At 38.7% G+C, this 17,343-nt stretch overlaps 1 protein-coding gene across 1 annotated transcript in view; it reads right to left on the minus strand.

Annotated features, from left to right (window-relative positions):
• The window catches only part of LMOD1 (leiomodin 1), a 66,795-nt gene extending 65,019 nt beyond the window's left edge, over positions 1–1,776 (minus strand). The window contains exon 1 of the mRNA XM_074308776.1: positions 1,300–1,776. Within this exon, the coding sequence (XP_074164877.1) occupies positions 1,300–1,560 (261 nt within the window). The 5' untranslated portion in view covers positions 1,561–1,776. The remainder of the gene's footprint in view (positions 1–1,299) is intronic.
• Between the last annotated feature and the right edge of the window lie 15,567 nt (positions 1,777–17,343).

The following is a 17,343-nucleotide window of genomic DNA, read 5'->3' on the forward strand; positions in this document are numbered from 1 at the left end:
CCTTCTGATTCACAATCACCAGTCTTTTTCATCATACATTTGGACTACTGAATGTTATTCTTCTCAAACAAAGTTATATCTAATGAATTATCTTGAGTTGGGTACTTGTTGTATAACAGATAGGACAATTTTCCCACCTAAAAATATCTACTCATGCTGTTTGGCACAGGCAGGGGGAATCAACACAAGTCACATTCTCATGGATGATATAACGTGCCTTAAAACCCAGGGGGACCCACATGTGTACTGTAGTACAAAGCTTCTTAAACTGTGGCTCATGACATAAGGGGGTCACATATCTGAATGTGGGGGTCATGAAACTGTGATTTATTACCAGCAAATATTCGATTCACATGCCTATTTAATACTTATACACCCAGGGTCATGTAAAATTTTTTAAGGCAAAAAGGGGTCTCCAGTGGTAAAAGTTTACAAAGCTCTGCTGTGGTATATAGAAATCAGAAATCTCTTGTACTAGAGCCCCAGAAACAATTCATGTGCTCCCAGCCAGAGTGTAGATCCTATGTAGGCAAACGCCAGATGTAGGCAAATGTTTTGGAGACATTGTTCTTCTGTCTCCCTTTCTCCAATGTACTACATAGAGCAAAGTAGTGCTGAAAAGTGTCGCCTGTAAGGCTGGGGGTCACATCTTACATTAAGAAGGAATGGAAATTTGGGTGGAGCCACAGAGAGAGAAGGGATGTTCCAAAAGAGCTCCTTCCTCCATAGAAGAGGCTAGAAAAACATCCTCCCAAGAGAGTGAATTTAAAGCCAGTCAGGCCAATCAGTGGGTCTTCATCTTCCACTGCCCCCCACTTCTTCCATTGCTTTTGGAGTCTGTGCCTGCTGGAATTCCTGAAGTGATTTGAGCGTTAAGATGAGACCCAAGCACCACATTAACCAAAGCCTCTAGTATTTGAGAAATGAGATCATACGTGCATGTCTACCTACAAGCTTTAATTGGGGGAGGCTGGAAGATGCCATCTCTATTCTCATCTCTGCCCCAAACTGGTGCTCCAGACACACTTTTAGTGGATACTGAAATTGTGGGACGAATGACGACACTCCCCAGATCTAACAAATTCTTGGGAATAATAATCTAAGGTTAAGTGGCTCACAAGAGCGAGCTAGCTCAGTGGTCACTCTGAGGTTATAAGAGATGAAATCCTTTGCTAACTTTCCTTTTCAGTGACCTTGATTCCCCCAGGAAGAAATTCACCAGCTCTGTGCTTAAGCTCCAGTGATTAGTTCCCAGAGCACTTTCAGCCTACCCCCTGCTCCCCCAGAGCTTTTACTTACATCTACTGACATTTCCCTCTGGATAAGTTTCTTGGTCTCCTTTTCACAGAAATTGAGCATGGCTTCACGATTGTACATGCCTGTGGACTGCTTGTCTGTCTGGTTCCTCTGCCGGAGCCCCACGGGAATACTCCCATCTGGGTCCACCACATCCAGCTCCTTCTCCAGCTCCTCCATCTCTTCCGGAGACAGTGTAGACAGCAAGCTGTCAATATCAGGATCTTCGCTCACCTGTCTGCGGTACTTGGCTACCTTGGACATCTTGAAGAGATGGAGCTCAGCTCAAAGCGGTGTGTGCGTGTATTCGGAGAGGGGAGGGGGGCCCTGGACTTCTGGGTGAGCAGGTGAAGGGGCTCAGTTTGGAGATTTGGAGGAGAGAGAATGGGCTTGGAAGCAAATCAGCAAACTGGAAAAGCGGGTGGCTACTTTCCCTTCTCTTGATGCAGGTGCTGAAGTGTTAAATCGAAGCAGCCTCCCTTCTGCCCCGGGGGATAATGGTTATAAAGAGAAGACCCCGCTGGTATAACAGTTGACCAATAAGAGCCAAGAGCTTCACAGCCCCCATCCGAGGAGCCAATGAGCGGAGCCCTCAGGCGGGTCTGCCTCCCTGTCAGAGCTGTTTGAAACTTGAGGACATTCCAGGGAATCTTGGAGCCGCAGCATGACCAAATTTAGTACGGAGCGTTTAGCCTTTTAAAGACAAGGGGGGCTGCGCAATGAGAAAAGATACAAAAATGCACGAGCTGGCAGTCCTCGGAGAAGGGGCAAGAGGAGGCAGTGGCGAGCTCCCGGCGAGACCAAGCAGCCGGGGGCGTCCAGCCAGTTCCCTTGCCCATCATCAGCCGCTCGTGTCACCCCGGGGCAGGGCTCACTCCATTGATTCCTTTCTACTCTATTTGGTCATGGGTTGGGTGATCCCATAATGTTTACAGCCAGACAAAAATGGGAGTGGGGACATGGCACGTTTGCTTTCTTTTCCCAAAATGTCACCATCTCCTGGCCAAAGGGAACCTGGCTCCGTCCGGGGCCCCTGGGCTACCTTGTCCTGATCAAAAAGAATCAGCAGTCTTCTCTGGGTGTTTGAAAGGAGCAGATCCCTCTGGGTGATTGCAACGGGGGAGTTTCCTGAGATATCCAGCAAATGCCCAAAAAGTTGCCTATGAGGTGCCCAAGTGCCTAGGAAAACTTCTGTTCTCACCTACGTCTTCCTTCCTGGATGCAGGGGCTTCCAGACAGTTTTTACTTGGAAGTAGGAAACCTTGATGCATCTTCAGGGAAATGCAATTCTGAGCTGTTAGGAATTGGTATGTTCCATACAAGAGTTTTCCACTGTTCATCAATCATGTTGCCTTAGGCCAGTCACAGAGACATTCAATCTCCCATCTCCCTTCTCAGACTCACTTCTCAAAGCCGAGTGTCACCCATCAAGAGAAACTTGGATTTTTTTCCTGGCTTCTTTCCTTCTTAAGTGAGAGGGAGACTATCACACTTAGTCAGCATTTGCCAAGTCCACAGAGGGGTCAGCACTAAAAATCTCCCCTGGGATTTAAGAGACAGTCTCATTATTAGGGAAATATAGCAGAGAGAGTAGTCAATTAGTGAGTAAACATGCATTTATTACACATTTCCAATGTACCAAGCATTGTGGATATATATTAAAAAAAAAAAAAAAGTGAAAAAACCAGACCCTCCCTTCAAGGACTTTTGAAAATGAAAAAGAAAACATGTAACTAACTAGGTACATACATACAAGAGATATCAAGAACAGATAGAGGGTAATCTGAGAGGGGAAGGCACTAGCAACTGGAGGAACCTGAAAAGACCTGCCCAGAAGATGGGATTTAAGCTAAGTCTTGAAGGAAGCCAGAGTAACTAAAAGGCAGAGTTGAAAGGGCATGGAGCTCAGCCAATGCAAAGGCATGATGGTAGGAGAGAGTAAGAGGTGTTGTATTTGAGAAACTGTAAGTCAGTCAGTGCATCTAGAGCATAGAATGTGTAGCAAGGAATAAGGTATAAAAAAAGTCTGACAAGATAGGATGAAGTTCAATCATGGGAAACTTTAAATGTCAGGCAGAGACATTCATATTTAAGCTTGGGGATAATAGAGAGCCATTGAAGCTCACTGAGCAGGGAGTGACATGGTCAGACGTATACTTCAGAAAAATAACCTTGGTGGTTGACTGTGGAGTAGATTGGACTGAGAAGACTGAATTAGGATAGAAATTTACTGATTAGAAAGCTATTGGACTAGTTCAGACAAGAAGTGATGAGTGGCTGAACTCAAAGAGAGGCTATATGAGTGAAGAAAAGCAACTACATATGAGAAGCATTGTGAAGATAGAAACAAGATTTGGCCAGATTGGATGGATGGTGGCAGGTAAACAAGGGGGAGATGTTGAGGATGACGCCAAAGTTATGTGGCTGGGTAATTGGAAAGATGATGGTGGCCTCTATGGTAACAGGAAAGTTTGGAAGAGGGGCAAGTTTGGGGGAAAAGATGAAGCTAGTGTGGACTTCCTGCATTTCTGGTTCTTCAGACCTTTTCACAATCTCACAGCCTGATCTAGCTACAGGACTAACTAACCTTAGATTTTTGAACAGAGAGTAGAAGTGAAAGGGATAGATGAATTACAGGACATTTTAATGATTTGGGTTCCAGAAAGCTGAACTTTTCTCCATGCTTTTATTTATTTCTCACTCCCATTAGCTTGTCCCCAACCCATGTGTTCACTTCTACCCCATAATTATCTTTCTCTTTTTTTTCCTCTCACCCTTACCATAAAGTCAGCCACTGCTTTTTCACTTGTCTGTCTCTCAAACCCCTGTTACACATAGTTCCAGCATTTCATAATCCCAGTTGGAAAGAGTCAAGGGAATACTAGCATAGCAAGATTTAACTCTGGACTTAACTCTTCTAATCTGCAGGAACACTAGGTGATCAGGATCTCAGAATATCATAGATTGTATCCTCCCTTAACGTTAAAGGGGGTGCCCTTGAAGGAAAGTAAGGTTCTGCTGATGTTATCAATTTGTCTCCATTCTGGTTCATTCTCCTTCCTCCCCCCCCCCCCATATCATTTTTACTGTTGGAGTTCTCCTTTGTATGGATTAACCAATTAATTTCAGTTAGCTTTTTAAAAGCTGGAGAATGAAATGGCAAACCACTCCAGCATCTTAGCCAAAAAACCCATAAATAGGGTCACAAAGAATCAGACACAACTGAAATGACTCCATAACAAACATTACTGAAAACATATAGCAAGAACCAAAGTATAAAAATATCCTCCTAGAATGGACATAAGCTTCTCTCTCCATACTAGTCCCCAGGGAGAGTAGGCTGAAACTTTCAGTGGAATCCATGAACATTCTTCCTACTAGCAAGGTCACTTCCAGAGGCAGCACATAGCATCTTAGCTGCCATGTTGACTCACTACTGAGCTGGATGCCACTGGGTATTTGGAGCTGTGTTGCTCACTGAGCTGGCTCCTGGCAAACTCTGCTGTGGATTCCAGTTTCTGCACTTCTGGTCTTCAGACCTTTTCACAAGTTCACAAGGATACAGCTTGATCTATTCCATCTCTAACATCCATTCACCGAAGAAAGAGCAAACACACAAAAAAAGGCAAAACACAGAGATATCACATGGTACATTCCAGACCTAGGCTGGGAAGAGAAGGATCAGAGGCCCCTCTAACTACCAGGAGGTTTACAGTATGTCTTATCTCAGTTGCCACAAGAAAGAAAGAGATCTTTTTGCCAATTAAGAACTCTATATGAACATTCGATTCCAGCTTAACAGCCAATCAAAAGACTTATAGCTATACTATTCAGTAGCTAGACCAGAAGCAGTCACAGAATACATAGGCAAGCTTTGAAATCAGAGAGCAAGTCACTGCATTATATAGAATTCATGCATTTTCATAAGTAGATTAACTCAGGGCTTCTTAAACTTTTTCCACCAGAGACTCCTTTTTAGTCCAAGAAAATTTCATGTGATCCCAGGTATATAAGTATACAAAACAGATATAGGAATCAAACATTTACTGATAATAAACTATAATTTCATGACCCCCACATTCGCTTACATGATCCCATGTATGGTCCTGACCCACAATTTAAGAAGCTTTGGATTAATCAACCCCTAACCTCTCTCCCCATTTTGGGAGTTAATTACATTATTCATTAATTACATTAATGAGCATTCTGCCCATGATCGAATATGTCTAACTTATATCAATTTGGTATCTTCTCAATGAGGGGGTGGGAGGAAGGGAGAAAATTTAGAACTCAATATTTTTAAAAGTATTTTTAAAATTATTTTTATACATGTAATTGAAGAAAAAATCAAATATTAAAAATTTTTTTAAATGTGTATTCTGCCAAGACTGAGCCTTCATTGACCTGCACCCATTACCTTGGAATGGATATGTGTGTGTGTGTGTGTGTGTGTGTGTGTGTGTGTGTGTGTGTGTATCTGTGTAGTCAAATCTGGTCATTCTCTCTGATCTTTTTCCTTTTTCTTTCAATTAATCAATCGATCAACATTAATCAAGGGATCTCTATGTGCTGAATCCTGAAAACACAAAGATAAAAGTGAAAGTCCCTATTCTCAAAGATTTATTAGACTAGCTGTGGGAGAAAACAGGTTTTGGCATAAACTAAATAGCCACAAAATATATACATGGTAATTTAGAGGAAGGGGCATTAGCAACTGACTAAGAAAGCTTTTGTGTAAAATATAGCTTTTGAGGTGTGCTTTGAAGAAAACTAGGGATTCTAAGAGGTAAAGGTGAGGAATTGAGGGTATTCCTGGCTTGGAGGACAGTATGAAGGCACTATGTGAAGGAAGAGTGCTGTGAATGGGGAGTATTTAATAGGGTTTGATTGGCTGGACTTTAATTCCACAGGAAAGGGAGAAAGAATGGGAAAGTAAGCTATAGCCAGGTTGTAAAGGGCTTTAATTAAATATCAAAGGAGAATTTCTGTTTGATAACAGGGAGCCAATGCAACTTATTGAGTAGAAGACTGACATTATCAGATCTGCATTTTAAGATAATCACTGTAGTTCTGCAGAAGATAGAATGGAGTAGGGAGAGATTTGAGACAGACAGGCCAACAAGAGGTTATTATAATAATCTAGATGAAAGTTATGAGGACCTAAATTAATGCGACCTTTTGAGAAGAGAGAAGGGCATAGATATAGGAAATGTTTTTTGTTGTCACAAGAGAAACTTCCATACAAAATCAGGCAATGAAAAGACTAACAAAAACAAAAGGCATCAATAGGGTTTTTTTTTTGTTTGTTTTTTGGTTTTTTTAAAACAACAAATAAAATCCCTAGGTCCCCACCTCTGCTAAACTGCTGTATAACAAGGCTTCTACTATTTCATGTTTGTCAAGATGACTTATTGAATCCCAATATAAGATTAAAAGTAGTAAAAAGAATGCTGGATTTCAAACCAAAGGCACTTCTTTCAAACCCTAACTACTACTTAACTATTCATATAACACTGGAAAAATTACTCAAATCCTAACTCTATAAAATGAGGGGATTGGATTAAGTAACTTCTAAGGTTCTTCTAGTTCTAAATTTATGATCCTATGACTTTATAATTATATTAAACTTCTACTTATTAAATTTAGCACCATATTTTAAACTGTCTTTTTGGATCCTCACTCTCATTCAGCATATTAACTATCTTTCCTAACTCTAAGTAACCTGAAATTTTGATAGGGATGCCATTTTTACCTTTCCCCTTTTTTGGGGGGTACTTTACTAGATATCTCCTTCCAGATGAAGGATGAAGGATGACTTGTAATCATTTTTGACTAATTTTTTTAATCCAGGCATCCAATCATTCCAATATCTATCGAATTATTTATCCTGGCTATCCGATATCCATTATTGTCTAGCTTATATCTATATTTTTCACAAGAATAGTATAAGACATTTTATCAAACACTTTTCTAAAAATCTAAGTAAGCTTCACCAAACTTGGCACCAAAGAATGCATATGAAAATGTACTTCCTTTGGTGGGGAACCATAGAGGTCCGTTACAAATCTTTGGCTTTTTGTTTCTTCTTTTCTAAAAATTGTTACAAGAGATTGCTCTTGTGGCTGGGGTGGGAGGGAAGAGAAAGAGAATTATGTGTCAGCCAAAGTACTTGCAAACAGAAATTTTTTTTTTCATTTTCTATATCCTAAATAGGGGGAATTTATTAGAAACAGCTCTTCATTTTTTATTCAAGAAAAATCAAGGAGAGTTTTATATGTGGAACCAATTCTTAAAATCTAGTAAATATTTCCCCATCCTCTTTTTTCTTCTTTCTTTCTTACATCTTCTTCCCTTCTCTCTCCTTCCTTCACCCTATGCCCCTCATCCCTCTTCTCTTCCTTTTCCTTCTCTACCTTCTTCTTCATCATCATCTTCTTCCATAGACTTGACATTTACTTATGCATTTCTTTCTTTTTTATTAAGAACCGTTTAAGTTTAAAGGAAGAAGAATATGATGGGGAATTACTGTCATACAATGTTATCTGAATTTTTAAAAATCTGTATTATCTACAGCATTGCCTTGTTCAGATACTCTGTTAATGAACAAACAAAAATGGAAATTGCTTAGCCTATTTCCCAAAGACCATCAGTTTCTCAAAGCTCTGTGACAGCTCTGGTCCTAACATCTCTTCGGTTCATCCTTGTCATCCAAAATACCAGCTATCTATTTTTGACTCTTCTCTACCTTTAGTCACCCAGACCCACAAAGGCAGATCAGTCTTTAACTTTTCACTCTAAATTCAAATGGCTGCCCAGTCTTGTCCATTCTACTTCAACATCTCTGCCTTTCTAGTTTAGCTCACTCATTGGTCCCTCAATTGGTCTCATCCACTCTAGTTTCTCTTCTCTCCTATCTATCCTTTACATAGCTGTCAAATCTAACTATTCTGTTCCATTACTTAAAATATTTTGGTGGCTCAAGTATAGAACTATTGTTCAGGGCTGTCTGACTCTTCATGACTCCACTGGAGTTTTTCTTGGCAGAAATAATGGAGTGGTTTGCCACTTCCATCTCATTCATTTTACAAGTGAGGAACTGAGGCAGAGTTAAGTGACCTGCCCAGGACCTTGGAGCTGGTAAGTGTCTGAGGTCAGATCTACAGTCAAGGTAGATGACTTTCCCACTCTATCCACTGTGCCACCTAGCTGCCCTGCAGTCTGACATTTAAAACCTTCCTCAACTGAGCTCCAAATTACCCTGTCCAGTCTTATTTCTCCTACATTCTGGATACACAGCACTACACATCTCTTCCTGCACTTTCCCACCTCCTTGCAATAAAGCAGGCCATCTTTTATGCTTGGAATGTACTCCTCATGTACAGATCTACTATACTTTGGGAAGAGATTTAATTGGGACAATCAGGAAAGGCTACTTAGAAAATTAAAGGTAGTCTCTCCCTTCTCAAATATTTGTCTGTTTTGTTTCTTGGATCTCTTCTTCTCACCCCCACTGGCACTAATCGGTGCACATACCACATACCTCCCTGCTACCCTCAATAGTATGTAAGATCTAATGTAAGATTTAGATATAAGGTTTTTTAAAATCTGCAATGCTTTGCATAATGCCTCTCACCCCACCAATACAATCTGTTGCCCTACATGGACATTTTTACCTTTACAACATTCCTCCTATATATCTTCTCTGTACCCATGTAGCCACCAGTCCAGTTCAAGCCCTCATCACAAAGCCTGGATCATTACAATAGACTGCTGGTGTGTCTCCTTACCTCAAGTCTCTTCCCAAAGTATCTGTATATATACAAAAATATTTATAGCAGCTCTTTTTATGGTGGCAAAAAATTGGAAATTGAGGGGATGCCAATCAATTGGGGAATGATATATGAATGTAATAAAATACACTGTACACAGCTTAACAACACTGTGTGACGCTCAACTATGATAAACTTAGCTCTTCTCAGCAATTTGATGATCCAAGAAAATTCCAAGACTCATGATGCAAAATACTGTCCACATCCAGAGAAAAAACTGATGAAGTCTGAATACAGTTGAAATATGCTGTTTTTACTTTATTTTTTTTCATAGTTTTTTTCCTTTTGTTCTCCATTTACAAGATGACTAATATGGAAATATGTTTATCAAATTGTTCATTGTCTTAGGGAGGATGAAGAGAAATGGAGAAAATGTATATTTCAAAATTTTATTAACAAAGCGTTAAAAATGTCTTTATATGTAACTGGAAAAATACTATTAGAAATTTAAAATAGGGAAAAAATTAAGTATAAGTCTAAACATGTTATTCCTTCCCTTCCCCATTTAATAAGTTCCAGTGGTTCCCTATTATCTCCAGGAACTCTTGACTCCATGTTGGTGCTCAGCTTTTTGACTGGATATAGTAAGGTAGGACCTTAGTAGACTTGGGGGGGAGGGTAGGACTATAAGGCTGAGCTGAACTCATCAGTGTCCTTCCCCGCTTGCCTCAGGGAATATTACAATTTTATCTTCAGGCTTTCTCTGTTACCCCCACTAGCTACACAGGATCTCATCAAGGAGAACATGGCATACTCTAATAGCAACATTGTACGTTGATGAACTATTTAGCTCTTTTTAGCCATAAGGTGATCCAAAACTAATCCAAAAAGACTCATGAAGGAAAATGCCATCCACATCCAGAGAAAGAACTAAGAAATCTGAATGCAGATTGATGCATATTATTTTCACTTTGGGGTGTTTTGGGTTTTTTTGTTTGTTTGTTTTCTTCCTCCTGCCTTGGATGAGGTCCTGAATCGTGGGTATAGAGGGAAGAAAGAAATTGAAGCTTTGATAAAATTGTTCCCTGGGGGAGGGAGGAAAGTATAATTAAATGGTCCTATCTTCTGTGGAGGTAATGCAGTCAGAAATCCAAGTGCCATCAAGTCCCTGAGGGTAAATTTTCCCTATCAATCTGCCTATAACCCATGCCATGATTTGCTGTACTCCTTTGGGTCAGTCTGCCATTCCTTATGCTATCTTTCCCCTTATCTTTCCCCCATGCCACATGGTGTCTCTCTGAACCCTCACCATGCTTTATATGTCTCTCATCTCCTCACGCCACTTCCCCTCCTTATAAGTAACTCTTTTAGGGTGTTAAGTCCCTTTTAGGATTTAGTCTTCCAGCTAAGGGCATGCCCCAACCTCATGGGGTGTTTTCTTTCTCCTAATAAATGGTACATTCCACTAGGGAATTTGTCCTTTCCATCATTAATTATTAAAACCCCTTTCTATGCTCTCCCAGCTCATATTTACCATTCCTGGTGTCTATTGTATCTCTTCCTTTTGTCTGTAATCTCTTCTAAATAAACCTACTTTTTGTCAGAGAATGGTCACTGTGAATTCTTCACATGACTTAATTCCAACATTTGGTGCATCATCATTTGCTACATCAGGCACATCATCTTTTTGTTCTAATTTTTCTTTCCCAACATGAATAATATAGAAATATATTTTAAATGATTGCCCAAGTATAACCTGTTGTGGTGAGGGAAGAAGGAAGTGTTAGAAACAATATTCTGAATGCCAAAAAGGATGCAGTGAACAAACAGATTCAACATAAGTCAAACAGTTTAAACCTTCCTGTAGGAAATGGGCATGGGAATAATCATCCTCCTTTATAATAATAACTAATTACTATTGGAGAGATTAAGTATTTCTTTTTCTTTTTCATTTTTTTGCTAAGGCAATTGGGGTTAAGTGACTTGTCCAGGGTCACACAGCTAGGAAGTGTTAAGTGTCTGAGGTCAAATTTGAACTCGGGTTCTCCTGATTTCAGGACTGGTGTGCTATTCATTGTACCACCTAACTGCCCCTAGTATTTCTTTTCCTTTCTATTTCCTCATTCTCTACTAGGTCATGGTTGTAATCCTTTATTCTCAAAGAGGACCAAAATGACATCACTATGTTAAAGTCAAGTTATAGTGTGTCCAACTGTGGCTGAGCAAATCGACATAACCTCAGAATGCTGTACCATAGGTTCTAACTTGGTACATCTTGAGCTTTTTCTGAACTAATCCAATTTTGCTCAAAGAGGACAGAATCTTCTCTGATAAGGACACATCATGTGATTCTAAGCCAGTGTCTCCCATATCCTAGAATCAATTCTAAAGTTTTTTTTTAATTTTATTTTTTTCCCAGTTCCATTTAAAATCATTTTTATATTTGTTTTTAAAACCTTTGAGTTCCAGATTTTTTCTCTTATTCTTACTCCAGCCCCTATTAAGAAATTACATGTGAAATTATGCAAAATATTTCCATAAAAGTCATGTTGTGAAAGAAAACATAGATCTTCCACTCTGTTTATTTATTTAATTGTTTGTTTATTTATTTATTTTTATGGGGCAATTGGGGTCAAGTGACTTGCTCAGGGTCACACAGCTAGGAAGTATTAACTGTGTAAGGTCAAATTTGAAATCAGATCCTTCTGACTTCAGGGTTGGTGCTCTATCCACTATGCCACCTAGCTGCCCCTAGATCTCCCATTTAAAAACAAAACAAAAAAAAAAACAAAAAAAAAACAAGCTTTCAAGGAGAGTGAGTATATCCTTCGATCTGTATTCAGACACAATTAATTTTTGGGTACAGATAGGACTTTTCATCATAAGTTTCCCAAAATAATCACGGATCACTGTACTTCTGAAAATAGCAAAATTATTTACAAAATTATTTATCCCAGAACATTGCAACTACTTTATATACAGTATATTTCACTTTGCTTAAGTTCATGGAGGACTTTTCAGGTTTTTTCTGAGAACATCCTGCTCATCATTTCCCACAGAACAATAATATTCTATCAAAACACATATCACAATTTATTCAGCCACTCCTCAACTGATAGGCATCCCCTCAATTTCCAATTTTTGCCCTGTAAAAAAAGCTGCTACAATTTTTTTTTAACATATAGTCCTTTTCTTTTAAATCTCTTTTGGGATTCATGCCTAGTAATGGTATTATTAGGTCAAAGAATATGCATGAAACTGATGCTGAGTAAAGTTAGTGGAACTGGAAGGGCATTGTGCATAGCAACAAGAAGATTATATAATGATCAATTTTGATGGACATGGTTCTTTGATGGCTAGTTCCAGTGGTCTTGTGATGATCAAAGCCATCTGCACCTAGGATCAGGACTAGGAGGACTAGGTGTGGATCACAACATAGTATTTTCACTTATTTTTTGTTGTTGTTTGCTTACATTTTGTTTTCTTTCATTTTTTTTTTTCCTTTTTGATCTGGTTTTTTTTTTTTTTTTTGTTTAGCATGGTGATTATGGGGGTATGTGTGGAGGAATTGCATGTTTGGGATGTTTTCAAAAGTGATTTCTTGCTGTCTAGGAGTAGTCGAGGGGAAAATAAATAAATGCTTGCTTGCTAAGTGGGAAAACCAACAACAAAAAAATATATAAATGAATTTATAGCTCTTTGGGCATAAATTATACCTTTTGATCATTTATCAATTGGGAAATGGTTATTTTTTACAAATTTGACTCACTTCCCTCTGGTTGAGAAATGAGGCCTCATCAGAGAAGCTTGCTTCAAAATTTCTTTTCACAATCATTATTGCTACTGTATTTCTCCCCATTTATTCTATTCTCTCTCTCCTTTCACCTTGCCTGTCCTCAAAAGTGTTTTGCTACTGATAATTCCCATCTTCAATATGCCCCTTCTTTTATCAATCTCCTTTTTCTGTATTCCCATTTTCCTCCTATTTTCCTACTGGGTAAGGTAGATTTCTATATTTATTTTGTGTATGTTATTTCCTCTTTGAGCCAATTCTGATGAGAGTAAGGTTTACTCGCTTCCCCTCTATTTCTTCTCTTCCCCTTCACCATAAAAGCTTTTTCTTGCTTCTTTTTTTTATGGCAGATAATTTATAGCATTCCTCTTCTCCCTTTCCCTTTTTCATAATACAGTCCTCTCTCACCCCTGAATTTCATCATTTTTAAAAATATTATCTCTTCATATTCAAGTCATACCTGGGCCCTCCCTCTCTCTTTCTCTCTCTCTCGCTGTATGTATATATACATATATACATATATATATATATTTATTCAAACTTCCATAATAATGAGAAAGTTCTAATGAGATACAAGTATAATCTTCCTAATGTAAACAGATAGCCCTTATTAACTCCCTTATGATATCACTTTCCTTATTACCTCCTTGTGCTTCTCTTGAGTCCTGCATTTGAAAATCAAAATGTCCACTCACAAGTGCTTGAATTCTATTTCACTGAATGCCCATCTTTTCTCCTGAAAGATTATGCTTGGTTTTGCTGGGTAGATGATTCTTGGTTGTAATTCTAGCTCCACTGCTTTCTGGAATATCATGTTCCAAACCCTCTTGTCTTTTAATGTAGGTGCTGCTTAATCTTGTGTTTTCCTGACTGTTGCTCCACTATACTTAAATTATTTCTTTCTGGATATTTGCAATATTTTCTCCTTGACCTGGGAGTTCCAGAATTTGGCTAAAATGTTCCTGAGAGTTTTCATTTTGGGATCTCTTTCAGGAGATGATTGGTGGATTCTTTCAATTTCTATTTTATCCTCTAGTTCTAGAATATCGAATATCAAGATAGTTTTCCTTGATTATTTCTTGAAAAGTGATATCCAGGCTCTTTTATTTTTTTATCATGACTTTAATTAGACCAATAATTTTTAAATTCTCTCTCCTGAATCTATCTTCCAGGTTAGTTGTTTTTCCAATGAGATACTTCACATTTTCTTTTTCTTTTTTTGGTTTTGCTTTATTGTATCTTGATTTTTCGTAAAGTCATTAGCTTCTGTTTGCTCAATCCTAATTATTAAGGAATTATTTTCCTCAGTGAGCTTTGGTAACCTCCTTTTCCCATTTGGCCAATTTTGTATTAGCCTTTTGTATTTCTTTTTGTATCACTCTCACTTCTCTTCCTATTTTTCCTCTATTTCTCTTACCTGATTTTCAAAATCCCTTTTGAGCTCTTTTGAGCTCTTTCATAGAGCTCAAAAGCTTTCTTATTTTTCTCAGAAGCTTTGGAAGCAGGAGCTTTGACTTTGTTATCTTCTGAATGTGTCTTCTGATCTTCTTTGAAACCATAGTAATTTTCTATGGTCAGAAGCCTTTTCTGTTGTCTGTTCATTTTTCCTAGCCTATTACTCAACTTTTAAAGCTTTGTTAAAGTAGGGCTCTGTTTTCAGGGTTGAGGATACAGTGTTCCAAGCTTGACTGGTTTTCTGCAACTGTTTTCAGAGATCCTTCTAAGGATCTGGCCACAAGCACACTTTTCTGTCCTAGAATTGTTAAGAGTGTTTCTGCCTTACAGTAAGGCTCTAGTGTGCTAAAGCAACAGAGTCCTGTTTTGCTGAAGCTGGGAGTCAGGGTTATAGCTATAATTGAGGACAGATTGACTGTTCAAACTGATTTGATAGTAGGGAGATGCTAATTGATTAGCTGATATCCGTAGATAAGACATCAAATAGGGGCTTGAGAGCAAAAACATTAGAGAAAGTGCACATCACCGCTCCAGGCTGCAGAACTGCATCACTATTCCTAGAAGCTATCTCTCTCTTATTGCAGCTCAAGATTACATTGGATTTTATGGATGTTATTATATCTATGACTGATTATGAGTGGTTGGTGATTGGCAACTCTATAATTTGAACTTCTCTTGAATGGAAAATATAATTGGAGCTGCTAGAAAGAGACATCCCAACATTATGGCAAGCCATTTTGTCTTAGAAAGACAGTAGGATAGCTTTTTTTTTTTTTTTTTTTTTTTTTTTTTTTTTTTTTTTTTTTTTTTTTTTTTTTTTTTTAGAGATCACTGGATTTGGAAACAGGGAGACCCAATTTTTAATCCTGTCAGTGCTCTGTGATCCTAGGCAAATCATTTAACAACTCTGTGCCTCAATTTCATTAGGAGAATTGAACTTTATGCTGCTAAGATCCATTACAGCCTTATATCTAATGTACTATGGTCCTATGATCTCACAATGACTAGGCAGATATCTGAATGCCCTATGATATTATTCTGCATGCTTAGACTGACCTGGAAAGGAAATCCACTTGGGAGTTTCTACATAGCAAATTGCCTGCTCTTCTGACTTGCACTATCCAAAAAATTCACAATAAATAGCAAAAGATAAAATACAAATTTCTTGTTCTTCCATATCTGGGTATAGTCCCTTGGGGTTGCATCTTCCAACAAAGAAAGCTCTATTTGCAATACTCTTCTCCAAAAGGCAAGCTGGTCAAAAAATTCCCTTCTCTCAACAGAAAATGAGCTTCCCTAATTATCAATTTTGAAGTTACTAAAAAGGAAATTTCCCATGGCTGGCACGCCCCTGCACAAAAATAAATAAAAAAAATAAAGATTTGTGCTTCTACTAGAGTACTAGATTCTAGGCTGATTGTCTAGGAAATTCCCTCCCCCTCTTTTCTGGCTGGAAGCCTAAACTTTAGGATTCTGGAAATTGGGAGGATGAAGAGGGAAATTTCAAGGGCTCTTCTTTCTTGGTCATCTGGTTCATCTCTTCATTGTTGAGACATGATTAGAATGCTACCCTCACTCCCTTTCTAAGACAAGATCCTGGAACTAAAAACTTATTCAATATTGAGTTTACCATTACCCCAAACCCAGATCTTTTTCAGTGAATTCCTAGCTAGTCATTTCTCCATCATGCACTTGTGTGAAGATTTTTTAAACACAAGTATAAGACTCTCAAGACATGCAGGTGAGCACACGTCTGCCTCTGCCAAATGTTTTTTCCCAGAAATCCTGGCACTCTATCATAACCTCGGCTGCTGCTGTCTCTCAGACTGCAGGAGACTGTAAGCTCTGGAGCTGAAGTAGCAACGATAACTGGTACCTCGGGATTCAGGGACTTTCATGTCAGGTCATATGAATGCAGCTTGTCTTATGTTTCTTCCCCAAGCCAACTATTCGTGGTGTCCAGGATGGGGAGAGTGACACTCCCCATAAAAAGAGCATTTAAGATGCTCTCAAGGATCTCTCCTTAAGAAATGCAGAAGGAAAAATTATCAAAAGTCTCTAGAGGAGCCTTTTAATAAATGAGAGTCCATCTCACCAAAAGTAAAAGTCAACCAGTTTATCTTGAAGATAGCTTCCATCAGTAAACCCTGTTCTCCAGAAGGAGCCAAGGGTTCTACCCTCCAAAGAAAGATACAATCAATACTAATAAGGTCATCACATAGATCAGAGAACTATTTTGATCCATCCCGATGATGATGATGGTTTACCATGAAAGTCCTTTTCATGCCTCATCATCTTGACTCCTAGTTATTTACTGACTTTTTTTGTTTTTATATCACCTACATTTCCCCTCATCATTATCAGCAGTGCACAATCTGTGGCAGGCTACTTACAAAGCTGGAAGCATGGGTCAAGTGATGGACTGTGCACGTCTGTCGTCCAAGAACCAGCCTAGTTAATTTGGGAGAGGCTTATCACTAGGTTGGTAATGGAGTGATGAATTTTTGGCCAGAGTTCAAATACCATCTACTAAGTGGTAGAAGGGCTTCAATCTGTGTCGGAAAAGGGAGGATACAAACCAAAGAAATCCCTGATCCTTGAAGTATGAAGTAGTAATAAAGAGAATACTTACATAGATGTATGTGTACATATATGTGTATATAAAAGTATATATTATGACTTGGGTATGTGTGTATAGTGTATACATATCATGTAGTATGTACATGTGCATATATTACACTCAGGAATATGCAGGTATATGCGTGCATATACATGTACATATATATATATATCCATTTATCATTCCCCTCTAGGTTAAGACCTATGATATTCTGACTTAGGGTACTCTTCTGGCATAACTGAAGTCATGAGCTTAGAAAAGGCGCCCTGGCACTCTGGTCTGCCCTGAGTCATTTGGCAGTATAAATCTAAAGGACTCGATCTATTACAGTTTTGCTGACATCATGTCCAACACACTAACCACTGACCCACTCTGCCTCTGTTCCAATCTAAACCCCATTGAACAAAAAG

This window comes from Sminthopsis crassicaudata, chromosome 4 (genome assembly GCF_048593235.1).
Source record: "Sminthopsis crassicaudata isolate SCR6 chromosome 4, ASM4859323v1, whole genome shotgun sequence".
In the NCBI taxonomy this organism is placed as follows: domain Eukaryota; kingdom Metazoa; phylum Chordata; class Mammalia; order Dasyuromorphia; family Dasyuridae; genus Sminthopsis; species Sminthopsis crassicaudata.